The sequence below is a fragment of the Copidosoma floridanum genome, unplaced genomic scaffold, assembly GCF_036245765.1.
Source record: "Copidosoma floridanum isolate Cflo_tuat_1 unplaced genomic scaffold, Cflo_Japanese_pri ptg000019l, whole genome shotgun sequence".
Classification (NCBI taxonomy): Eukaryota; Metazoa; Arthropoda; class Insecta; order Hymenoptera; family Encyrtidae; genus Copidosoma; species Copidosoma floridanum.
This window is the reverse complement of record NW_028321896.1, coordinates 8,300,897-8,323,911: the sequence shown is the minus strand read 5'-3', so window position 1 is coordinate 8,323,911 and position 23,015 is coordinate 8,300,897. Positions and strand designations below refer to the sequence as shown.

At 40.6% G+C, this 23,015-nt stretch overlaps 6 protein-coding genes across 6 annotated transcripts; 3 read left to right on the top strand and 3 right to left on the bottom strand.

The window, feature by feature from the left end:
• Window positions 1-32: 32 nt before the first annotated feature.
• On the bottom strand, window positions 33-6,348 carry LOC106646544 (condensin-2 complex subunit D3). Its single transcript, XM_014362587.2, has 3 exons — window positions 3,700-6,348; window positions 2,470-3,536; window positions 33-2,393 (listed from the first exon to the last, which is right to left on the bottom strand). Exons 1-3 carry the CDS (start codon window positions 6,208-6,210, stop codon window positions 1,946-1,948), a joined length of 4,026 nt encoding a protein of 1,341 aa, XP_014218073.2. The 5' UTR covers window positions 6,211-6,348; the 3' UTR covers window positions 33-1,945.
• On the top strand, window positions 1,036-7,539 carry LOC106646543 (syntaxin). The gene is made up of 9 exons (XM_089592549.1): window positions 1,036-1,153; window positions 1,272-1,367; window positions 1,435-1,531; window positions 1,592-1,666; window positions 6,652-6,849; window positions 6,928-7,001; window positions 7,077-7,214; window positions 7,288-7,398; window positions 7,468-7,539. Exons 1-9 carry the CDS (start codon window positions 1,121-1,123, stop codon window positions 7,537-7,539), a joined length of 894 nt encoding a protein of 297 aa, XP_089448675.1. The 5' UTR covers window positions 1,036-1,120.
• An 83-nt stretch (window positions 7,540-7,622) lies between these two features.
• LOC106637742 (lymphokine-activated killer T-cell-originated protein kinase) lies at window positions 7,623-9,112 on the bottom strand. Its single transcript, XM_089593061.1, has 5 exons — window positions 8,859-9,112; window positions 8,542-8,778; window positions 8,195-8,485; window positions 7,901-8,125; window positions 7,623-7,820 (listed from the first exon to the last, which is right to left on the bottom strand). The coding sequence occupies exons 1-5, from the start codon at window positions 8,980-8,982 to the stop codon at window positions 7,654-7,656; spliced, it is 1,044 nt and encodes a 347-aa protein (XP_089449187.1). The 5' UTR covers window positions 8,983-9,112; the 3' UTR covers window positions 7,623-7,653.
• A 2,462-nt stretch (window positions 9,113-11,574) lies between these two features.
• Spf30 (Splicing factor 30) lies at window positions 11,575-13,690 on the top strand. Its single transcript, XM_014350687.2, has 3 exons — window positions 11,575-12,131; window positions 12,641-12,790; window positions 13,051-13,690. Exons 1-3 carry the CDS (start codon window positions 11,875-11,877, stop codon window positions 13,343-13,345), a joined length of 702 nt encoding a protein of 233 aa, XP_014206173.1. The 5' UTR covers window positions 11,575-11,874; the 3' UTR covers window positions 13,346-13,690.
• A 383-nt stretch (window positions 13,691-14,073) lies between these two features.
• Window positions 14,074-18,080, top strand: LOC106637757 (solute carrier family 12 member 8). Its single transcript, XM_014350671.2, has 11 exons — window positions 14,074-14,277; window positions 14,442-14,743; window positions 14,821-15,001; window positions 15,071-15,216; window positions 15,303-15,534; window positions 15,618-15,819; window positions 15,923-16,157; window positions 16,292-16,609; window positions 16,669-16,827; window positions 16,909-17,087; window positions 17,186-18,080. Exons 2-11 carry the CDS (start codon window positions 14,561-14,563, stop codon window positions 17,343-17,345), a joined length of 1,995 nt encoding a protein of 664 aa, XP_014206157.2. The 5' UTR covers window positions 14,074-14,277; window positions 14,442-14,560; the 3' UTR covers window positions 17,346-18,080.
• A 430-nt stretch (window positions 18,081-18,510) lies between these two features.
• LOC106637730 (dynein axonemal intermediate chain 4) lies at window positions 18,511-21,325 on the bottom strand. Its single transcript, XM_014350624.2, has 8 exons — window positions 21,182-21,325; window positions 20,728-21,113; window positions 20,315-20,666; window positions 19,886-20,239; window positions 19,564-19,827; window positions 19,345-19,495; window positions 18,875-19,269; window positions 18,511-18,801 (listed from the first exon to the last, which is right to left on the bottom strand). The coding sequence occupies exons 1-8, from the start codon at window positions 21,323-21,325 to the stop codon at window positions 18,511-18,513; spliced, it is 2,337 nt and encodes a 778-aa protein (XP_014206110.2).
• Between the last annotated feature and the right edge of the window lie 1,690 nt (window positions 21,326-23,015).

The window sequence follows — 23,015 nt, the reverse complement described above, 5'->3', positions numbered from 1 at the left end:
CTACTTTTTATTCATACTAACTTATACAAAAGATAAAATTAATTTATTATTTACTCTGCAAAGTATCACAGATCTGCTTCAAATATTCGGTCGACCGATGTATTTATTTATTAAATATATTATCTCGTACTCGTCGAGTAGCTCAAAGCTTCGTAATAATTCAACTCTTATATCCATACACACAACTGTTAAATAAACGAATACGTATATTAATATCTAAGTACAAAATATATATTAATTAACATTAATTTGACTGCAAATAAAATTTGACATGATATACATTTATAGAAAAACAAAAAATATTGACTCGGCATTCGTACTACGTTGGCGTACGAAACAAAAAAACAGTCCTCAAAAAGTCTCAGATGCTTAATCTGTGCTGAAAAATGCAGGCAGGCACAGATTTAAGCGTTGTTAAAGCCTTAAAATTACAACAAAACAGTTCGAATCTAAATAGGAACGATTGTACAAAAGACACCTGCCACAATCAAAGAAAAATACGTACACAGCACATGTACATTGATATACAAGACGTTTGCTCGTGCCTCTTGATAGAGTTTGGCCACAAGTGGTAGCTTCCTTTTCCTATTTCAGATGCAAAGCGCATGATATAGCATATGAACGTCACAAATGAAACTGCCGCCGTGCGCGCGCGAAAAGTGTGTCACAGAAACAGCAGTTTGAATTCGCCGGTATTAAAACCCACGCACCAGCCACAATTGCAATTACACAATATATACGTTGTTACACTTTACAGGCAGAGCGCTTTACCGATTTTCGTCTCGCATATTCGGTACATTTTGTCATACAACAAGGATACAATACGGTACGAGCTAGAGCCTCAAAGAAAATAGAGAAAACAAAACAACAAAAAAGAAATCATACACGCACCTAGAAAGACATACTGTTATCACGCTAGCTATTATCTTGCGCGTTTTATCAATAACCGCCGGTGAACTGATAAGAAAGATGTAGTGGTGGTAAAAAGTGGGTACAGGTGCTGCCGGCCCAACTGAGCCGCGCTTCCGAGGAGAAGCGTTTCGTTAGTCTTTGTCCGACAACGACGTTAACGTCATTTTTAATACACGCGCTAGTCACCACTGACAAAATATACACAAACATGACGCGGGATCGCATGCCCGATTTATGTGCAGTAAGTTTTTAGTGTTGCATATTTAAAATATTGTTTTAATTGCTGATCGAGGCATATTTAGTAGGCGAAGCGCCAAATCGTGTGAACTGTTTAAACTAATTTTTTTTTCTTCTCCAAGATAAGGAAGAAGAGTTTGATGCCAAGCAACAGTTTTCTAAGAAACGTTCACAAACAGATCACACATAACAAAAGGATTCACGAATTATTGGAGCAAGTAAGTGTTGTATTTTTTTGTTTCGTGTGATTTACGACAAATTTAATGACAAATCGGCTATTATTAGGTTGAAGAGACACGGGAGCTTATCGACACGATGATTAAAAGTGTCGTTATTGTAAAAAGTATTCAAAATGAGGCGTTGTCGATGCACACAAATCGAGGTGATTTGAAACTTTTTTCTTAATTAAATTGCTCGTGGTTTAATGGTATTGTACTTACAGATATTGAAAACGAACTTAGAACTCGAACCCAAGCCATCAATGCATTAGCTCATAGGATTTCTGGTAAACTGAAAGGTAGGTACGTTGAGTTTTGTAGTTATTGGTTCTCATTACTTATAAACGTATTTCTCACAAATGCTCTTGGAGCGCTGGGTATAATATTAAAAAAATTTAACGATACTTTACGTTTTTCACTTGTAAACTAAAAAATAGCTTTAAACATAGTATTTACATTACTAGAAATAACAATTTTATGTACACTCGTACGGGTATATGAATCGAGATTAAAGTATGAGATAAGAAAAGCACATGCACTTATACACGTGAAACAACATTTGTCCAGCGTTTATACCTTCACGAAATTGTAACGTCCGCAACGGATTCCGCTAATCTGGCTATTTTATTTGGCTTTTGAATTGACTCCGAGTCGGACAAGTCGTCGACGCACATGTTAGTTTCATCCAAAGTACTTTTGTTGGATGGCTCCAGCTCGGATATCGTAGCGATAGTGCTGTGGGATGGACTTTTCCATGCCTGTACACCAGGATACGTTAGAGCGGAAAGTCTACGTAAAACCATTCGTGGCATACCGGTCAAGCTGACTTCGCAAATTTTTCTCGGTGTAGCTTTTGGGGTTTTTAGTGGCTCCGTGGCCACTGTTTCCTGGGAAACTTTTTTTGCTACATCGTCACTCAACTGCTCTTCCGCGTTACTGACATCTGTGATTTCGAGAGCCTTTTTCCCAGAGGACTGTTCTTCACTCGAATCAGAATCACTGTCGTCTGTCATATCATTACTCATACTGCAATATAACAATGTAAAATTAGCCACACAGAGATAAAAAATGGCCCTATTGAAAATCGCCTGTAAAATCTTACCTGATATCACGATCAATGTCCCTCCTCAAGTTGGGATACTCATCGAGTATCTCTGAGATTTGGTCTTTATTGAATTCTGATAGGAGTTTACTCAATAGTTTTGAAACGTCCACCAGCAGACCGGGTGATTTATTTTGAATCAAAAACTGCCGCAGTTTCATCAACGTCTGCGTCATGATCTGAAACTTAAACTTCTTCATGCCTTCGGCTATCACGTTAACTGCTTGGTTAATTTGATTCTCGACAGCAGCGGCAACATCTTCGTGCATATCGTCGTCCTGGAACGACGTGGACGATGCCTGCATCCGATCGTTCGACACTATGTAGATAACGTCCTTCACGACACACGCGCCTTCAATCTGCTTCACGTCGATGTACTTTTCGCACGCTCCCTCGAAAATCTCTGCATTGAGTTTCATCAAAATTTTCAACTTACTCGGTGGATCGAGATGCTCCAGCATAAAATCATAAATTATCCTTCGCCGGCTTTCGTTCTTCTTGCCGGGCAACAACAAGACATTCCGTTCCTTTTCCCTAATTTTTCTTTCATAGAATTTATGCTTGAGCTTACAGTTGTTGTAATGGAAGATGCCTTTGATGAAAGATTGTGATACCAACGACTTATTTTTTGCCAGCAATCTCTCCTTTATAAGATAAACCGTCAGCTCTCTTATCGTCTCGTCGCTATCCGACAGCATGGTTAGTATGTGATAAAAAAAGGCACCCTTTACTTTGATGAATTCTTCGAGAAGCAGTTGCACAAATATAACAACGATTGTCTCGCGTACCATGGGGTCGGTGTCCTTCATCGTTACACACATGTCGGGCAAGAAAGGCTCGACCAGGGCGGTGTATCTGACGCACAGATCGGCCAGAGTTTTCACAGCGTTTATGCGAATAACCGACCGTCCCGAGGATTCTGGAGTGCCGCTTTTGCTATCAGTTTGGAGCATCAACCGGCCCAAAATCGGCACCACTTGCTCGGCAAATTCTCGATTCTTCAGAGCTTGTTGTCCCAGGAGGACGATCCCTACCGCCTTGAATTTCTCCAATTGTCCTTCCGACATCTTCAGTTAGTTTAAACAAAAAGTAATTTTTTTTTTTCAAACAAAGTTGATACTTCAAAATAATTTCAAGCAACGATGATGAAAAAAAAAATTTGTAAATTATAAAAACAAAGTTGATTGTGAAATTGAAAAAAGCTGATAAGGTCTGGGGATGCTGAATTACCTTAATCGACTCGACGCAGTCAAGCAGCAAGCCTTGCACGAGGTCCAAAGTCGACTGGTCCACCTTATCGGATCGCACAAGTGAAGCGTGGCCTAGAGTGTTCATGGCCTTGAGATACGTGCAGATGCTTTCGTCATCGACTTCTTCGTCTTCATCGCTCAATTTGTTGATTTGCGCCTCCGACAGTCTCATCAAGCTGAGGATGTCGTCATCGTCGTCGTCGTCGTCGTCACCATCATCGCCTTTTCCATCCTTCTTCTTCTTCAAGTACTTTTCCATACAGTCCAAAATATCGATACAAGTGCCGATGGACTCGATGGGCACGCCAAATCTGCAGAGACAGTCGAAACACCGCTTCGAAAAACTCTCCAGGTATTCGTCGTCCATATTCTGCCACGAGAGCCTCAGCACCTCGAGTTTGATAATATTGACGAACTCGTCACCCGCCAGCACTTCCTCAAAATCCTCAAAGTACTGTCTCATGTTGGGCAGGGCCACTTTATCCGCGAGGGCCAGCAGGAGCACCCAGGCCTCCTCATTGTGCAACGTGCCAAGGTGCGACTGTATCCTACCGATCATCGAGTCCGTGATGACCTTATTTTTTACCCAGCTATCACAGATTTTCGACAAGTTCTTTCTCATCTTCAGCTGCGTCAGCGCCCTTAACACGTTCCATGGCAAATGGTACCCCGGCTCGTTCATCCCGCCTTCGTCGGTACTGCTAAACTCGCTAATCTCGTTAAGGACGAGATTCTGCAACGACTCCAAAACACTCTCCTGGACTTTGACTTCGACGTCGTAAATCCTCGGCAGTACAGATTTAATGTACTCGCGTAGAAGCGTTTCGTTCAGAGGATTGCTATGCAAGAGGCAGGCCAGTGCGTTGATGGCCTCCCGGCGCACGCTCAGAGCTGGATCTCTGCAGTGGAGGCCGATGATAGGCGCCACTTTGTCGAACAGTGCTGGGAAATAGGGCACCAGGTACTGGAGCACGTGGAGGGTGCTGCGCCTCACAAGTGCACGCTCGTCTTTCATCCTCTCGAGGAGACGTGACATGAAGGCGTTTGGCCCTGGAAGAGGATTCGGACCCCCTGATAAGGCCGCCAGGATAGCATCGAGCTTTGGAAAGGGTTGATCTTCTTCCGACGTGTTCAAGAAATCACCGAGTGCAAAGTCTTCGCAGCTTATCATTGACTCTATAGTTGACAGTGACTTGCCTCTTACCATGCTGGAAACGTCGATCGTACGGCTGTGTACTACAGCAATGAGGGCCATTTTGGCTCTTTTTCGGTTTCTTACTTCGTCCTCCGACTCAAAATTAAATGCCATTTCAGCCAGTAGTTTGGACGTGACTTCTTGACCGAATACTCTGAAAGGAATTTTGTTGTAAAAAGAAAACAATACAACGTTCTTAATACAGGTAAGGTAGAGCTCTTCTTGACAAATGTTTATTAATTTAGCTATAATGCCAGCCTGCTTTTGTCGGGGCTCCGATCTATCTGGGCAATTGACTAACAAGTGCTGGATTAATATTTCCATGCCTTGTTTGGCACTATTCTTTTTTGTACATAATATGGTTTTCAAAAAACACATTGTCGTGTCCCAAATTATGTTGGCTGCTCTGGTCGGTAAATCCAGAAGATGAGGACACAGGTGAGGCATCAAACATTTCATGATCATTTTAATGGTAACTTCTTCAGTTCCGTGCCTCGGTTCAATGAGAGATTGCAAGGCAACATAAGCATTGTTAACTAGAGTGGTGATTGAAGCTTCTTGGGTAGCAAGTTTTTTACTGTGGTTTGCCACAAAATGATTGACCTCTGTACCCAACTTGGTCACCTCCACAAAGATTATCACAGTTATTTCCAATGATCTCAACTGAAACTTCATGCAAAAAGTTTGCAGCAAGGTTATCAGATCGTACATGACGCTGTTCAAGCCTTCCGTCAAACTGCACCTTTCACCCATCGATATGTCCTGAAACTGTTCACCACTGGAATTTCCTGACTCTGTGGTTTTCTGAGTCCTTTTGCACATCACCAAGAGTTCACTCAACTTAAAAGTCTCTAAGGCCCGGTGATACAAGTTTGGATGAAAGACATAAAACGTACTACTGTCTGGTACACTTAACAAAACAAAGTACAAGCCCGTAGAGGCTAGACATGCTTGCCTGTCATCCTCGTCGGCACTTGTAGCTTGACCTGTTTTCATCAGATACCCCAAAACAGCGAGCAATCCTCTTATATTAATTTCAAGTGCTGTAATGGTCTGCCATGAAACCTCAGACCTTTCTTTGCTCAACTCATCATCATCCTTGTTCTGGGATATCCACTGTTTCAAGGTACTGCTAGTTTCTCTCAAAAATTGTTCCATATCATGGCTACCCAAAATAATAGAGTAGTCCGCCGGGGGCTCAGGAAACGACAAAAACTCTCTTTCCCAGACCTCATCGCTCCACTTTTCGTCCAAAGTGTCGAGTTTAAAATTATCAAATACCTGCAAGGGATCCATGATGAATTTTCTGTCAGGTCATATCAGAAATCATCATTTTTCACGAACGCGGGTAGCGCGGCCAAAGAACGACGATTTCACTAAAGTTAAACATAACCTGTGTGTTATCAGTGTTATCATCCCTGTTCTTCCACAACAATAAAATGTTCCGCTAATCCTAATCATGATAAACAAACAACCAAGATGGCGGGGAGTACGCTAGTGGAAAGGAAAGAGAGTACTCTCTAGATATATGGTTCTAGTAACTTTTCAGTTCCAAAAATGTGTATTTTTTGTGTTGTTTGTACCACTATACACTGTTATTCTAAAACTCCGCCAATATTTTGACTTGGCAGCGATCCTACCGTATACTTACCCATCTCAATTTTCTCAAACAGTACAATCACTTGTATAATTACTTATTAGAAAAATTTGACGTTACATGATGAATTCATTCCGTAGAATTAAGAAAAGACGCTACAAATGTCGAAGATGTCGCACTTAAACTTACCCAAGAAGGATCGGTTTACCACAGAATAAAGAATTTACAGTATGCAACGATGTACAACATGTATTCTGATGCAATGCAAGATTATAATGAAAATATGTTGCGGTATCACGAAAAACGTTCGTCACTTTTGCAACAGCAGAGACGTTTAGGTAAAAAAATTACAACTCGTAGTTTTTCAAGTACAATTAAGAATTATGTCTCATAGTTTGATTGATAATTGTTGTCAGTGAGGAAACAGATTACCAGCGAGGAACTAGAAGATTTGCTAGATTCACAGGAAACTAGTCTATTTGTAGATAATGTGAGTAATTTTTTTTTTTTTTATACGTAACAAAACATATATCTCTTGGGTGCTTGTAAAACTAGATGTTTATAGATATTAAAAGAAACTAAGATTGCGCAACAACAACTGTCAGATATACAAACAAGACATGATGAACTACAAAAATTGGAGAAATCTGTTACCGAGGTCAAGGATATATTCCTTGAAATGGCTTTTTTAGTTGAACAACAAGTAAGTGCAAATTGGTTCACAAAAATTATTCACCATTCATAATAACCATCCTAAAACGATTTACTATTCATAGGGCGATCAAGTGGATTGCGTTGAAAAGTTTGCAAACAGAGCTACCGATGACGTTGACGGTGGTAGAGATAAACTTTTGAAAAAAGAAAAACAAAGAAAGAAACTCAGAAAGGTAAGTAGTTGAAACTTTGAATTATCTAATTCAATCAATTGTTTTTCAAGTTTAATATTTTCATTTTAGACAAAAATTAAAATATCCATAGTCTTGTGTATGATTGTGTTCCTGCTATTTTTGCTGATTATATACGTGTAAGATTTTTATACAAAATAAACAAAATTTTTAAACTGTTTTTCTTTTGAGTAAAAAATTTATTTCTCTTAGAGAATATAGTGTTTTAATTTGGAAATATAATAGGTTTGAAATTCCTCATTGCCACAATTTTTTAGATGAAATATTTACATAATTATTAAAAAACATAACAACACCTTTTGCACTAGGTCTCGTCTTAAAATCTTCATCAGTACAAGCATAAAATATTTCCAACACTTTCCCATACTCGGAAAGATCGATAGCAGGCAAGGGTGGTCTCGTTCCTTAATATTTAGAGATTCAGTAAATTTTTTAGATAAACCAAAGAGACATTCAAATTAACATTCATAAAAAAATCACTTACCATAATTGCTATCATCAGGATCGTCTAAGCTTTGAATAAAACTGTCATATTCAATATCAGTTTCTCGCGTGGTGTTCAAGTTTTTACATTCAAGTATTGAATCATCAGTCATATTCATGAGATCATCTTCTGGAGTGCCAATGTGTGGTGGTGATAATGCTATCATTTCCCACAGCACCAGGCCATAAGACCATATATCTGCCTTGTTGCTAATAGGTCCATCAACTATAATTTAAGTCAATGACTATTTCAAAAAAAGTACAACAGTGAGAAAATAAAAATATTTTAGATTACCATTGAGAACTTCTGGAGCTGTCCAACATGGAGTGCCAACGTATTCACACTTTTTTGTCATGTCAACTTCAAGGTTTTCTGTCAATGGCATGGAAACACCAAAGTCACAGATTTTGACAATACTGTAATTCCTAGAGAGAAGAATGTTAAAGCTTTTCATGTCACCATGAAGTATATAAGCTGTGTGATGCAGATACTCCAAGCCTTTTGCTATTTCAAATCCAATTTTTAATATTTCATTAGCTGAAAACTGCATCTCTCCTCCTTCAACTTTTTCCTCAATCAGATCTCCTGCAATTATAAACATTATAGCTCTGAAGACAACGTGAACGTAAAGAATGACTTACCTAATGAAATATCTAGCTTTTCCATGACAAGGCAAGGTTCACCGCTGGCTTCGTGAGTAAGGCCTCTGAATCCCACAATATTCGGGTGATTCAACTTTTTGAGTATGCTAGCTTCAGCCTGTAGCCTGGCTGTGTACTTTGCGTCCTTGACAACATTTTTGTTTCTCTTCTTGATGGCCCAGGGAGACCTAGCGAACCCAACTCTGGGAGACCTTTCCAGTGTGAACACATTTATTCCTGTAAAAGCAACGGATGGATGAAACATTGAACAAAATAGCACATCCAACAAAAATAAAATTATTGATAACGTCACTAACCGCATCCGTAACCTATTTGTTTGAGAAAAGGCGAAGGCGGAATTTTTATAGGAGTTTGGAAATCTGGATTGTCCGTCACTCTGCTCCTGAATCTTTTGGCTGTTGGAGTCTTGAAGTCTTCCATTTTTACACGATTGTCCACACTCTCGGCATTTAAAAAAAAGCAACTACTCTTTCACGTTGATGTGCAGAGAACCGTTTGAAACTGTTTTGTAAGTTTTGTTTTGAAAAAATATTTGAACTCCAAACAATCGTTACCAGCGTTGGGTTAGGCGGATTCAATATCGGAACTTTTTCCCTAGATCGTATATATAGCTATACGATCTAGGGAGAATGTTCCGTCGAGCAGACAGCACAGCAGTGAAGGGGCATTGCCAAAGACACGCGGAAATTCAAAATTGTAATATTAATAACACAAGCGCCTATCACCCAATGACCCGGGGCGCTAACTGGCCACTCTGTTAAATAAATAATTTTTAATAACACAAGCGCCTATCACCCAATGACCCGGGGCGCTAACTGGCAACTCAGTTAAATGAATAATTATTAATAAATAACACAAGCGCCTATCACTCAGGGACTTGGAGCGCTAACTGGCCACTCTTTTAAATAATTAATTATTAAAATAACACAAGCGCCTATCACCTTATGACCCGGGGCGCTTACTGGCTACTATTGAATAATAAATTATCAAGGAATTACAAGAGCGCCATTTAAAACGATCTTTGTCGTACTAGATAGGCAATCAAAATTGTGATATGTTTACATATGTTATCGATCAAGTTTTTATTATTTAATAGTGTTACAAATAAGTGTCCTGGATCATCAGGAAAAAGGTGCTTGACATATTTATTAATAATTATTTATTTACTAGATTTGCAATTAGCGCCCCAGGTTGTACGGTGATAAGTGCTTGTGTTATTTAAAATTATTTATTTAACAGAGTGGCCAGTAAGCGCCCTGGGTCATTGGGTGATAGGCGCTTATGTTATTAATAATTATTAATTTAAAAGAGTGGCCAGTTAGCGCCCCGGGTCATTGGGTGATAGGCGCTTGTGTTATTAATATTACAATTTTGAATTTCCGCGTGTCTTTGGCAATGCCCCTTCACTGCTGTGCTGTCTGCTCGACGGAACATTCTCCCTAGATCGTATAGCTATATATACGATCTAGGGAAAAAGTTCCGATATTGAATCCGCCTAACCCAACCCAACGCTGATCGTTACCATTTGAGTGGTGAGGTAAGTGCTGCCAACATTGCAAATGCTCCGCAAACGTTGTTGGTATACCTTTAGGGCATAAACAACTGCTGCCTATATATATACACTCGGGATCAGTTGCCCTGTCATTCCTGTCAAGCCTTCAGCCACAAACAGCACAAACAATGTCACCTTTTTATTGCCTATCTATAAAATTAGTTGCGGCTGGTTTATATATGATTACATGGCTCTACTGTAAATATAGTTATAATTATTTGGATCAGCGCCATCTAGCGGTCTTTATTTTTTGGCCAAAAGTGGCTCCTAAAATTCTCAATCAGAGCGTTCAGGATTAGAGCCATTTAGTCAACAATAAACCAGCCGCAACTCATGATAAAGCTATAAAATGAAAAAATAACGATACGTATGTTTTAGGCGGCAAGTTAACAATCTATTTTCTACCAAAAAATCGACCTCTTATGTGTTTGTACTTTTAAAGATAAATTTTCAAGCATAAGATAAATTTTTAACTTGCCGCCAAAAACACACGTATCGTTATTTTTTTATTTTATAGCTTTGTCATGAGTTGCGGCTGGTTTATAATTAACTAAATGGCTCTAAACGCTAAAGCTCTGGTTCAAAAGTTTAGGGCCACTTTTTAGTTCAAAAATCTGAAACGCTAGATGGCGCTGATCCAAACAACTATTACTACTTGCAGCAGAGACACTTTATTAACTGTAAACCAGCCGCAACTAATTTTATAGATAGACAATAAAAATTTAATATATTCTGTGCTATCTGCGGCAAGTTTATAAGTTATGATTTACCCAAAAATTGACTTCCTACAAGTATATTTAAACTTATAAAATCACACAGTAATTAATTTTTTATTATTTTTTTTATTTGTTATTGTAAATGAAAATACCTGTTTTTTTAGAAAATTATTATTTAAATTTTGATATGGCTTGCCGATGATTTTACTACAGCGTAAATAACTTTACGCTCATGAAAAATTATCATTTTTGAGTTCATTGACTGTACATATAGTAAAAGCAATCGCTTTTGCTTAGCAATGTGATAAATTAAAATTAAATTAGTAAATTTTTTCATATTCTCTCCGAGCCGATGCAGAGGTTGCGCCCCCTCTAGCCAAAATCAGGCAAAATTTCTTGCATGTAAACAAACGGTTTAGAACATATATACATGCGTATAGCTGCTTGTGAATTTGTGATTGGCACTTGGTAGGCTAGAGAGAGAACGACGATCCTCTCCTGCTTCCTGCTGTCTTATTCAGCCAATCACAAGCAGATATACGCATGTATATATGTTCTAAACCGTTTGTTTACATGCAAGAAATTTTGCCTGATTTTGGCTAGAGGGGGCGCAACCTCTGTATCGGCTCGGAGCGAATACTAACAATTTTCTCATACTACGGCTCATGACTCATGAGGATCAGAATCAGAGTCGTCGTCTGGTGGTGTCCAACGTGTCCAGTCCGTCGTTTGATTCTAGTTAGTTCAGTTCAGTTCAGACCTCCCGAGGATACGGACAACTATTGAAAGTAGTAGGCACAGGCAGTCTCTCTCCACTCGACCTTGCTATAAATATAATCAACAATGTACCTATAGTTATTTTGGTAAAACCAACTTCATCGTCGTTACAGTTACAGCACCGCAGTAACGCTTCGTTAGTGTCCAATTTTCCCATAGCGCGTACCTTTACTCGCTCTCTCGCTCTCTCGCTCTCTCGTTAAATAACAAAAAAAAAATAATCATACACACAATAACACAAACTTCACACACGTCGAACTAAACAAAATGGACGATCTGCAGAATTACAAGCTCCAGCTGCAGCAGGTCGAAGCTGCGCTCACCAGCGACCCGGACAATGAAGAGCTTCATAAGCTTAAAATCGACCTCGAGGAAGTCATCGAGCTTACTCAGGATCTCATCAAATCGCAACAGCAGGAAAAGAAATCTGACGCCGAGCAAAACGATCCAGAGGTGATAGCTGCTCTAGCTGAAAAGTGGAAAGTTGGCGATCAGTGCCAGGCGCCGTGGTCTGAAGATGGAAAGTAAGTCCATGCGCTTTTTGTCATTGTTATTATGATTCCATAGTAATTTTTTTTGTCGAGATGTGTCTGAAATAATAGAGGTTACGTTGTGTTGCCGTTGTTAGTTTGTATCAATGAATATCATGTACGATTTTCTTGTGACAATAAGTAATTCTGAAACATTTACAGAAAATGTCATTTGCATTGTGCGCTTACTTGAACGTTCAGACAAATCTTAACAAACGTTCACTGAATGTTGCTATAGTTTTATCTGCATCTTTTATTTCATCTCCATTGAATTTAAATTACTGGCAAGTTATCTGAATCAGATTACTAACATCCGTGATAAATAGGTGAGTATAATTTGGTAACTGGGTACTCATTTATTTGGAATTTAATAAAGTGCCTCCAAGGTGACGTACTCAATTTAAAAATGTATAATTTTAAACACTAATCGATGTTGAATTTCCATTATAAAAATTTATTCAGTCATTTTATTACCCAAATTAATATTTCTTTTCACCTTTTAGGTATTATGAAGGAACTATCGATGCCATCAATGAAGATGGCTCTGTAAATGTTACTTTTAATGAGTATAAAAACAAAGATGTCACAACACTAAGTCAGTTGAAATCAGTGGCTAAAAGACCAGCATCAGATTACATGGAACAAAAATCCAAGTAAGTATAACTTTTTGTTCTAGTATCAATATAATTATCGATTCTACAAAGTAATTTGAAAAAGTATAGTGCTATATTGTACAGCACAACTTATAATTTTTTTTTTCACTTTAAAACCAAGCTTTCTTTGAATTGATAGCTAGTTTTTTTTCGTTGCATTTTCTATCACTGTATTTTTCGCAATGAAAATGATTTGTGTTTTTTTTTTTAAGCAAGTGTTGTATTAAAGTTGTAATGTAAATCCTTTTTTCCTCTTCAAGGAAAATGGCAATTTCTGCTATGGCAGGAATGGACTCAAACAAACAGCGAGAGTACTTGAAAAAGAGAAAACAAAAGAAACAACAAAGATTCAAGGAACTAGAGGAAGAAAGGGAACAGGAGAAAAACAAATGGCTTGCGTTTGCCAACAAGTCAACGAAAAAGGGTGTTCTGAAAAAGAGTATATTTGCAACACCAGAAAATGTAAACGGCCGAGTTGGCATTGGAACCTGTGGTGTCAGTGGCAAAGAAATGACCAAGTATACCAATGGCGAAAAGTGGCGCCGTGGAGCATAAATATGTAAATAATAATTTACAATTAAATTTTTGTTACAAATTATTGTTACATTAATTTAAGTGAGCCCAGACTTGACTGTAATGACAAGTGTACATGATCTTTGAAGCATCTTATTGATGCTTAGAATACTTTCACTTTTAAAATAGTGACTGTAAACTTGTAAAAAATACTTAGTATGATTGATTTAAGTGTATATACGTATGCGCGCAATTTCGCGAGAATAAAGTGGAATATTGTATTAAATTTTAGTTTCTTAGTATTGATTCCTAGTTCTATTTATGTTCTCGAGTCCAGATGTCTTGCATGTAAACAAAATTTACTTATGAATAAATTAATATTTTAAATGTTACTTGTTATCAATCGCCCAATTAGTTCTACAACTAATCAGCTTCAACTCTCATTACTGATAATGAGTATAATTTGAATATCTTGTGATGGAGACAGATTTTCCAGTTATTCAGAAATTTATCCGAATCATTGGTGCAAATCTCATTTCCCGAGAAAATATCACAATACCTAAGAAATATGCAAACGAGAAAGATGTATAGTGTGGGAGGTTGTATTATCTGATTTTCGCATACTCAACACGCTCTGCAGTCGTGCATCCTGCACTTGACGACTTGACTCTACAGTCTCACAAACATTCGTATTCGTAGTTTCGTACCTACCCCGCAATGAAATTGATCCCATATATGTTTCAAGCTGAAACAAAACATGGCTACCTACTTAGTACCTACACACAGAGATACCATCAGTAGCTTTCCGGTGCTTACATATATACCGTTATCGCATAATGACGCCTCTTTGTGCTTAGGGAATTGATTCAAAGCTAAGCTAAGCCGAAAATCCTCGAGCTCTCCGTCCAACGCTGTTTTTTAAAATAATCAATGCTGACGTGGACACGAAACAGACGAAAATTACCTTACGAGAGGTAAAGTAAATAAAATGTGTGTGCTTTTGCCCCCCCCCTCCTTGTACTCTGTCAAAGTTTCATGAGTATCGATATGGAATTTTTTTTTTCGCAACAGCATATAAGTACTTAATGGTTTTTTTTTTTTTTTTTTTAATTTCTCATCATGCATATGTACATTGTAGGTTTTTTTGTGAGAATGACTAGCTTTGTGTGCACAAGAGACAATAGTTGTACATACTGTTAAACAATCAAGTGCAGTATAATGGTTTAAAGCCAAGTCGTCTTAATAAAACTTGGAAGTATGGATTACGAAAGGAATAACCGAAATAATGGAAGCGTTGGAAATGACAGAGATGTCGACTGGTCGAGATTCGGACTCAACAACACAGAAAACAGACGGTCCTCCAGATCTGACAGAGGACACGATGAATTGGGTTCGGACATGTATCAAACTGGAACAAATGAACTCTTTGCACAAGAATATGTATGCATACGTGCGCTTGTTGACACTTGTGCGTGATAAATTAACACCAGTTGTCTTGAAACAAATATTTATTGCAGAACTCAGATCCGTGGTGGAAGTCAAACTTTTTCATATCTCAGCCAGCTCTGTTTGGTACCTGGGATGGAGTTTTCACTTCTTGTCTCATTAACATTTTTGGCGTCATAGTTTTTCTACGGTCCGGCTGGATTGTTGGAGAAGCCGGTGCACTGAATGCCGTGTTCATAATACTTTGTACAGGTAAGAAATTGAAAGATCAATAATTGTATTAATTATGAAGTATTTTAATAAAAATCTTTTTCTTTCAAGTATGCGTTGCATTGGTGACAGTACTTTCGGCAGTTGGAATTTGTGAGAGATGTAGAGTAGAAAGTGGTGGTGTGTATTTTTTACTGTCACATGTACTGGGCTCGAGGTTTGGAGGGTCGATTGGTTTACTGTATTGTTTTGGCCAGGTATGAAAAATTCCACTGTCTTTCATAATTGTCTTTACGATTTGCATATATTTTGCATACAAACACCAAAATATATTTTACTCTAGGCTGTGGGCTGTGCCCTAAACGTCTTGGGCTTTGGAGAATCTATGGCTAGACTGGTTGGTCTTACATCCCCTTGGGGACAACGAGGCTTCGCTTGCGCGGCAGTGATACTTTTATCCGTAATAAATGTGGCAGGTGTGAAATGGGTTATCAAACTTCAGTTTATGCTTTTGTTGATCCTGCTGTTTGCTGGGCTTGATTTCATCATCGGAAGTTTTACGCATAAGGATATAAGTACGTGTAAATCTTGATGAAAAAAAAATCTTTTTCAAATACAAAAAAATTGAATGTTCATAAGCAATATTTGCGATCAACAGCGGCTGGCTTTCTCGGGTGGTCGACGGAAAATCTGATGAACAATATGCTTCCATCGGAGGAGAGTGGTTCCAGCTGGTTCACCGTATTCGGAGTTTTCTTTCCCACCGTGACTGGCGTCCTCGCCGGTATAAACATGAGCGGTGATCTCAGGCATCCGTCCACCGACATACCCAATGGTACACTGGCTGCACTTGGTCTGAGGCAAGTACAACTTTAGCATTTTAATCTCGAATTTGCATCTCTCGAGTACAATATGGCTATAAATCTTTATTTTTATGTTATTTTATTTTATTTTTCTTTGCAGCACTGTTTTGTATCTCTGTTTCTCGCTGTTTCTCGCTGCGACGTGCACGCGAGAAGTACTACTTCATAATTACAACATCGCCTCGACTGTCTCCGCAATATCCGTTCTCTTGCTAGCCGGGCTTTATGTTTCGTCATTTAGCAGCTGCCTGGGTGCAATGTACGGGACGCCTCGCGTTCTCCAATCAATCGCCAGCCAGAACGTCATTCCTGGAATTAGCTGCTTACAAAGAGGCGTACGTCGTACTTGAGTATAAAATTATTACTTCTACCACGATGATTTAGTTGAACATTTATTTTAAGCTATCGCATCTGTATGTGTTACCTAAAATTATTTGTACTTCTCAAATATGATATTTAATCATTGCAGAGGGGACCAAATAAAGTGCCGCTATACGCAATGCTGGTCGTAGCCATTGTGACATTATCATTCATCATGGTAGGACAAATTAATACTCTCGCACCGATAGTCACGATGTCGTTTTTACTTACGTACGCATGCATGGATTTTGCGTATTTCGCTCTTGCTCAAACATTCGATTTGAGACACTCGCGTGAACAGAGGTTTTCCGTGCAATCGCCTTCTGCCGACAGGAGTTACGGTACTTCGGACAGAAACGTCCTTGTCGAGGCTGAAAATGATCTCGATAGTCTCTTCCCTGAGAGAACAAGGCACAAAAATCTTGTGGTAAGTGCGTGTTTGAATGTGTAGATAATGTAATTTTAAAACTTCAATGCGTTTTGCAGAGAAATGCAAGTATCGATAGTAATGGTATCATAGATTCATCCCCGAGTGTGGAAGACAATAACAGCGTGACCAGTGAAATACAAAAAAAAGTACACATTCACGGAAAATTAGGCAATTGGTACAGTCCGTTTTGCAACAGATGGTTTTCCCTCTTTGGCGTTAGTATAATTTTGCATCACATTTGTCGCTTTTGCAATAAAACAAGAGAAATTTATAATAATAATTTTTCCATTTAACAGGCTGTCGTTAAAATAATAATTATGTTCTTGGTCCATTGGGGCTACGCGCTGACAAATATAATCGTCTGTTTTCTCATTTGGAGTTATATTGGCCATGCGAATCCTGCCGTGAAGCCCGGTGTCTCGGCAGAATTCAAGTTTTTCCTCTGGTTGAAAAATGCTCTTCTCAGGATAATGGGGTATTCACATATCATCTTATGTATATCAGGACTTTTTTTTTTTTTTTTTTTTTTTTTTTTTTCATGGAAAATAACCGAAAATAAAAAAATTATTCTAGGAGAACTGTGTACGATTACGAGCAAATCGTGGTAACGCCGGTTCATCCTGGCGTGGAGACGAGCTCAGCACAGCTTAACGAAGAGAACGAAGACTTTGCCGGAAGACGACGATATCATCAGGTAGCCAACGTCACGGGTCAATATGTCGCCGTTGAGTAAATTGTCTTCTGACCCGATTAGATTCCAAGGCTTTCTGGCAATTAATAGCGTATTTGTCAATTGTCAACTGAGAATTTTCACAGTACAGATAAGTAGTGAGATTAAATATTTGAATGGTCAAAAGATCAATGTATTCATCAGGATTGTGTGAATTGTAAAAGGAAAAGGGAAGTCACTGCAAAGGTAAGCGTTATTTTGTGATTCTTATTTCCTCGAAAAATGACACGATTACCGAGAATCACGCACACGCTAAGCATGAAAGAGAATCCCCCCCTTGTCCTTGAGATATACAACAGTGTTAACATACGTGCATAACTTTTAACCAAAGAATACATGGGTCCACTTGATGCGTATGCTCTCACGGCTTGATTAACTTAACAGTACTATTGACGAGATTATTTATTTATTTATTTATAACGATGTATGCAAGAGGAGAAAAAAAAAACAACTATATCAATCAATGTATACTCTACCCGTGAGTTTTTGACATCTGTAATAAAATATTCTGTATTATCATCGAGCATAATAATGTATGTACTATAACACTCTGTTTTTAACAGAAACTCTACAAAAGAGAGACCTATTTCGCGAGTGATGTGAGTGTTTTTTACTATTTTTTTTTTTATTCATGTTTTAATGAGAGAGAATATTTGTTTAAATTAATGCAATAACAAACGTGTGGGTGAATAATTTTTCTATTGATAACACTTTGGCTAACAATAAACAATAGTTACAGTACGAAATAAAAAAAAATATTTTATAAACTTTAAAATGGTCTTGTGAATTTCAAATACTGATTAAAAGTAATTAAAAATTACAGTAGTGTAAAAAAAATATACTTTTCCTACCTCGGGCGTTTTTGAGAGGCTTGAGTGCCCTCGGTAGAAAAAATAGGATTCGCCATCCTACCGTGGCTATCTTACGTCCCGCAAAATAGCCCTGGAGGCGATGGTACTTATCTGACAAAAACTACCATTTCGTTGTTATAAACTAGTCGACTAACGTATACGTATGTTTTCAGTGATTCCCCCTTTCGTATCTTCGTGTGTCACAACCGAACCGATTTATTAAAAAAAAAAAAAAAAAAAAATACTATATCGATGATATACTGTTCGTATTCTCAACTTCTTAGTCAACCAGCTCAGTTGAAATCATCGAAAGGTGATCAAACATCGTCCCTATCGAAAGGAGAGCCAATCTTCCTTAGCCGCCGGAGAAGTTCGGGTTTGGTGACGAGCGCCTGGTGCAGACCATCGACGAGGGCGCGCTCCTGGTCGAAAGCCGGCAACGGCATACCCACGAGCCCGTAAACGTAAACCTCGCCGTATTCGTCCGCCGCGACGATCTGCTCGCCACTGCGTGTAAACTCGAGTCTCGTGAGCCTCACGCCTTCGGGTGCTACTTTCGTCACTGACGCCGGTCGATGAGTCTTACGCCTGATGTCCCAAATGCAGATCTAAACAACACTCACTAGTCACTGTTTCGATCCACCGCATCGTTGGAAAATAGAAAAAAAACAATACTCCCACCTCGTTGGCCACGGCGCTGGCAAGTATCGTGGAGCTTCTGGGCGACCAAGTGGCATCAGCGACACAAACCATCCGCGTGCCGTACGTGAGAAGCGGCTCCTCGAGGCCCTCGGCCCAGACACGGGTGGTCCAGTCGGCGCCACAGCTCAGCAGAAGCTTCGAGCAGAAGGGCGAATACTCAAGGGTGTAGATCGGCCCATCGTGAGCTAGAAAAGCCTCCAAGTGACTGCGCGGCTGATCCGTCGAGCACCGAAAGACACAGCCCTCCTCAGAGCCCACGAGGTAGATGCCACGTTGTTCCGGGTGCCGGCACAGCGCCAGAGCCGCTGGGCTACGGCTGATCGGCACGTCTCGACTCAGACAGTAGTTCGCTCGGTGGATCCCAGGGATCTTACCTGCAGGTGTCGACCTCGCCGATGTGTAACTAATTGTATGAGTACTTGGGGTTAAAGAGCAGATGAATCAAATACCTTCGATACGCTGGAGGTGAAGGATCTCGCGCGGGTCGAACTCCCCTTCGTCCGGGAAGAAACAGACTCGACCGTCTTGGTTGCTCGTGTAGAGCCGCTCGCAGGAGTTCCGATAACTCGCTAGCTCGCCGCTCACCGGCCACCATTGGACCTTTTGGGGGGAAACAATATCTTAACGTCAACCTTGCTGGGGGTCGAAAAAAAAAAAATCAGTACAACCTGCCAGTGCGGCTCGTAGGACGGCGAAGTCTGCCTCTTGGACTCTCGAACGACGGTCAACTGCTTCGTACTTACGTCGATCACGCGAACGTGGCCGTCGTAAAATCCCACGGCCAGAAGGTTCGGCGAGCTCGTGCTCCAGTCCAGATCGCTGACCGGACTCTCGAAACGGAAGCTGCGATCGGGCTCGGTGGGATTTTTTCCGCACCAAACCATCACTAGTCCATTTTGCGATGCTAGAGCTCCCTCGTCAGTTTTTTTCCGCTAAAAACAAACAAACCGTTTCTTATTGTTTTGTTTTCTTCCAGCTGCGTGTATATACCTTCTTTGGGTCGGCGACGGCCCCGTAGCCAACAGCGAGGAGGCTCCGATTGGCCGGGTTCCAGCGAAAAGCCGACACAGGTCGCGCCCTTGTCTCCGGAGTCGAGTGGCGCCACAGCAGCTCGAGCCCGTAGACCAGCTCGAGATTCTCGTCGCAGGGGTCCTGGCGTATCAGGCCCGAGAAGCGCTTTTGCGCCAACTCAAAGTCCTTGCTCGCCAATATGCGCAGCATCACCCGAGCTGCGTCCTCGTACGCCGGCCCCGAGCCAATTGCCTCCAGCTGATCGACCGGCTCGCGGGCGACGTTGTTACCCTCGTCGGGTTGATCGACCCTTGGGAATTTAAAGTTGTTCTCCTGGAAAATATCGTTTCTCTTCAGGTGTACCGACATTTACGCAAGCGTGTACAACATCCTCGTACCAGCACATACTTCATCCGGGGCTTCCCTCTCGACAAGAGCAAGCTCGGCCTCCCTCCGGTACGCATCGTGCATCACCCAGTTGTTGACGAATGTCGCGCGGTTTTTGCGCTCCAGCCTCTCGACGAGGGTCCCACGAGTCTTGGTGTACAGCTGCGGGGTCTGGGTCTCGGAGGCGACAGTCTTGCGCCCGGCGCCCGCCCTGATCTGCGAGTACTGCTCGTTCTCCTCGACCACCGCTTGGCCCGCCTCCGTCGTCGCGTCCTCCGTCAACTGGGGCATCTCGAAGAGGAAGAACGTGTCCGTCTCCCGCAGCGTGAGCGTCACTAGGTCGCTCAACGACTGGAACTCCCGCGAGTCGGACCTACGCACCGATCATCGGGATGACTGTCGCCGTATACCGATCTGGGTGGAAAAAATGCTACCTGGGCAGGCGGTACTGCGAGGGCGCGTCGTCGTCGACCTCGGGAATCCCAGGGTAGAATAGGGGAACGGGTTTGCTCGAGCTCCCAAGCCTGTCCGACGTGCCGAGCGACTGCAAGACCTCGTCCAGCGTGTAGACGGACGAGAAGGAGGAGGTGGAACAGGTGGCCATCGGCTGGGAAGAGGTCTTCCGGCAGGGAGCGCTGACGAGGCTAGTGGCGCGCGAGCTGCCCAGGTTTGTCTGGTCGAAGGCGGTGCGCCGATCGTACACCGGCCCGTAAACCGGATGGACGAGGTTCCGCGGCGTCACGTCCTCCCCGGACTCGTAGATGCGCAACCGCTCGCGTCTCTGCAGAACCGTCGTCGGGGCCGCTGTTTGCTGCTGTTGCTGTTTTGAAAACGCGTGTTATTAACGACCGATGATTAGAGCACGTGGGTCAAGGGGTGGTCTCTGACCTGTTGTTGCTTGGAGACACTTCGCGATAATGGGACGCGACTAGTTCGAGATCGCAACGCCGTCGACGTGCTGGGGGCCCTGTGCCAGGTCGAGGTCAGGCTGGGCGCGCGGGATCTCCCTAAAGGATCCTTGGTGCCGCTCATTGTCCTTGTATTGTACCGGGTCGGTTGGCCGTGTCGCGAGAAATGTCGTTATGCTGTCGTTTTATTTTACATCCACATTATAAAATGTACGTATACATGGCGCGACCGGATTGATCGGTGAATGAGTGATGTTTGGAAAAGTAAAGTGCGCGGCTGTACCGAAATTCAAATGACCAACCGATCATTAGTCACCTTGATTTAGTCGTGAATAAACATGGAGGAGGGGAATCACCGTTGTCACTGCAAGGCTATTCGCATCCGTATTCTTGTATTTTTGGTGTTGCATTTTTTGCCAATGGGCAGTCGGTCGAATCGATCGATGAGCAATAATTACGAATTTAAGCATTGATGTTGCATGTATAAATATATTACAATATACGGGTGGTGGTGATCAACATACCGGGGCACAAGCGTTTTTGTTATATTCTAAAAACTCGTTGCACTTTTTTTTTTTTTTTTATCATCGCGTGAGTTGTTGACTCGTGCAAAAATATATACTTGTGGCGGTGTACGTACACTACGGCTGTTGTGATTGATGGTTGATTATTGTTTATCTATACGAGGACAAGAATATACTTACATGGGTATCGAAATATCACCGTACGTTGTTGACGCTACCAAGGAAACACGATGTAATATATGTATAATATTATATGTATGCACATGATGGTAGATATCGAGACACTTTATTTCCAAATTTATCGATGGTGCCGTAGTGGTTTATTAAAAATCGTTAATTTGGTGTTGTTTTTTTTTTTTTTTTTGAATGCGTATACGTTGCAACGAAAATATAAACAACGTAAAAGTATATACAACCGGGCCTGTTAAAAATAGCCAAACGAAACAAATAATGCGCGATCGAAAATTGGCCGAGTGTGGAGTGTGTTAAAAATAAATGTGTATAGTCCGGAGAGAAAAATTACAATTCATTTATGAATGCAAATGAGATAATACGTGCAGGTTAAAGCTGTTTCGTCAAAGCTACACAAAAATTTCCTGGTAGTAAAGTTGATGAAAAATGGAGAACTCAATAAATATACACTGCTTTCTCCTCCTCTTTAGCATATATTACGTTACGCACACAGGTTTGCAAGTCATGGTAATCATAAATAAAGCCTACATATGATATTAATAAATACATACATAATACACTTATCAGTGTGTAGCCATGTTGTGTATACGCATACAATGAACGAGTTTATTAGCGTAAATTAATCGGCAAAATAGAGTCAACGAGCGCAACTCTGTATTGATTAATGATGCACCGTGGAGTAGTGCGCGAGCGAGACTTTTTTCCTTTTTTATTCGTGCAATCGGAGGAGACATAAAAAAAAAATAATAATAATAATAATAAGTACAAGTAGAGATAAAACTCATGCGCGTAGTTAATTTTTTTTCTTCAAAAGAATACAGATCGTTGGATTTTCGGAGAGACGATCGCCGCTTCGTTCGAGTTGTGTGTTAAATATACCCAATGGAAAAAAATATGCATTTTAAATCTATTAACGGAAAGTTTGCTCTGGCAGTTTTTTTTTTTTTTTTTTTTTTTATTTAACATGTAAGTACTGAAAACAGTGTTATATCAAGTCTAACAAGAAACAAAGAGTACACAAGCACCAAACGAAAATTCAAATCTTCGCGCCACTTGCGTTAACCAATCGCGTATTTCGAGTTGAGACCCAACTTAACC

Coding starts and splice junctions, on each gene's coding strand:
- LOC106646543 (XM_089592549.1), top strand. CDS start 1,121: ATGACGCGGGATCGCATGCCCGATTTATGTGCA. Junction 1,154..1,271: donor GCATGCCCGATTTATGTGCA/GTAAGTTTTTAG, acceptor TTCTTCTCCAAG/ATAAGGAAGAAGAGTTTGAT. Junction 1,532..1,591: donor GTCGATGCACACAAATCGAG/GTGATTTGAAAC, acceptor TTGTACTTACAG/ATATTGAAAACGAACTTAGA.
- LOC106646544 (XM_014362587.2), bottom strand. CDS start 6,210: ATGGATCCCTTGCAGGTATTTGATAATTTTAAACTCGACACTTTGGAC. Junction 3,537..3,699: donor ACTGCGTCGAGTCGATTAAG/GTAATTCAGCAT, acceptor AACTAACTGAAG/ATGTCGGAAGGACAATTGGA. Junction 2,394..2,469: donor GACATTGATCGTGATATCAG/GTAAGATTTTAC, acceptor GTTATATTGCAG/TATGAGTAATGATATGACAG.
- LOC106637742 (XM_089593061.1), bottom strand. CDS start 8,982: ATGGAAGACTTCAAGACTCCAACAGCCAAAAGATTCAGGAGCAGAGTG. Junction 8,126..8,194: donor AGCTCCAGAAGTTCTCAATG/GTAATCTAAAAT, acceptor CTTAAATTATAG/TTGATGGACCTATTAGCAAC. Junction 7,821..7,900: donor TCCTGATGATAGCAATTATG/GTAAGTGATTTT, acceptor CTAAATATTAAG/GAACGAGACCACCCTTGCCT.
- Spf30 (XM_014350687.2), top strand. CDS start 11,875: ATGGACGATCTGCAGAATTACAAGCTCCAGCTGCAGCAGGTCGAAGCT. Junction 12,132..12,640: donor CCGTGGTCTGAAGATGGAAA/GTAAGTCCATGC, acceptor TTCACCTTTTAG/GTATTATGAAGGAACTATCG. Junction 12,791..13,050: donor TACATGGAACAAAAATCCAA/GTAAGTATAACT, acceptor TTCCTCTTCAAG/GAAAATGGCAATTTCTGCTA.
- LOC106637757 (XM_014350671.2), top strand. CDS start 14,561: ATGGATTACGAAAGGAATAACCGAAATAATGGAAGCGTTGGAAATGAC. Junction 14,744..14,820: donor AACTCTTTGCACAAGAATAT/GTATGCATACGT, acceptor TATTTATTGCAG/AACTCAGATCCGTGGTGGAA. Junction 16,158..16,291: donor TTAGCTGCTTACAAAGAGGC/GTACGTCGTACT, acceptor TAATCATTGCAG/AGGGGACCAAATAAAGTGCC.
- LOC106637730 (XM_014350624.2), bottom strand. CDS start 21,325: ATGAGCGGCACCAAGGATCCTTTAGGGAGATCCCGCGCGCCCAGCCTG. Junction 21,114..21,181: donor GTGTCTCCAAGCAACAACAG/GTCAGAGACCAC, acceptor TTTTCAAAACAG/CAACAGCAGCAAACAGCGGC. Junction 20,667..20,727: donor TCGCAGTACCGCCTGCCCAG/GTAGCATTTTTT, acceptor ATCGGTGCGTAG/GTCCGACTCGCGGGAGTTCC.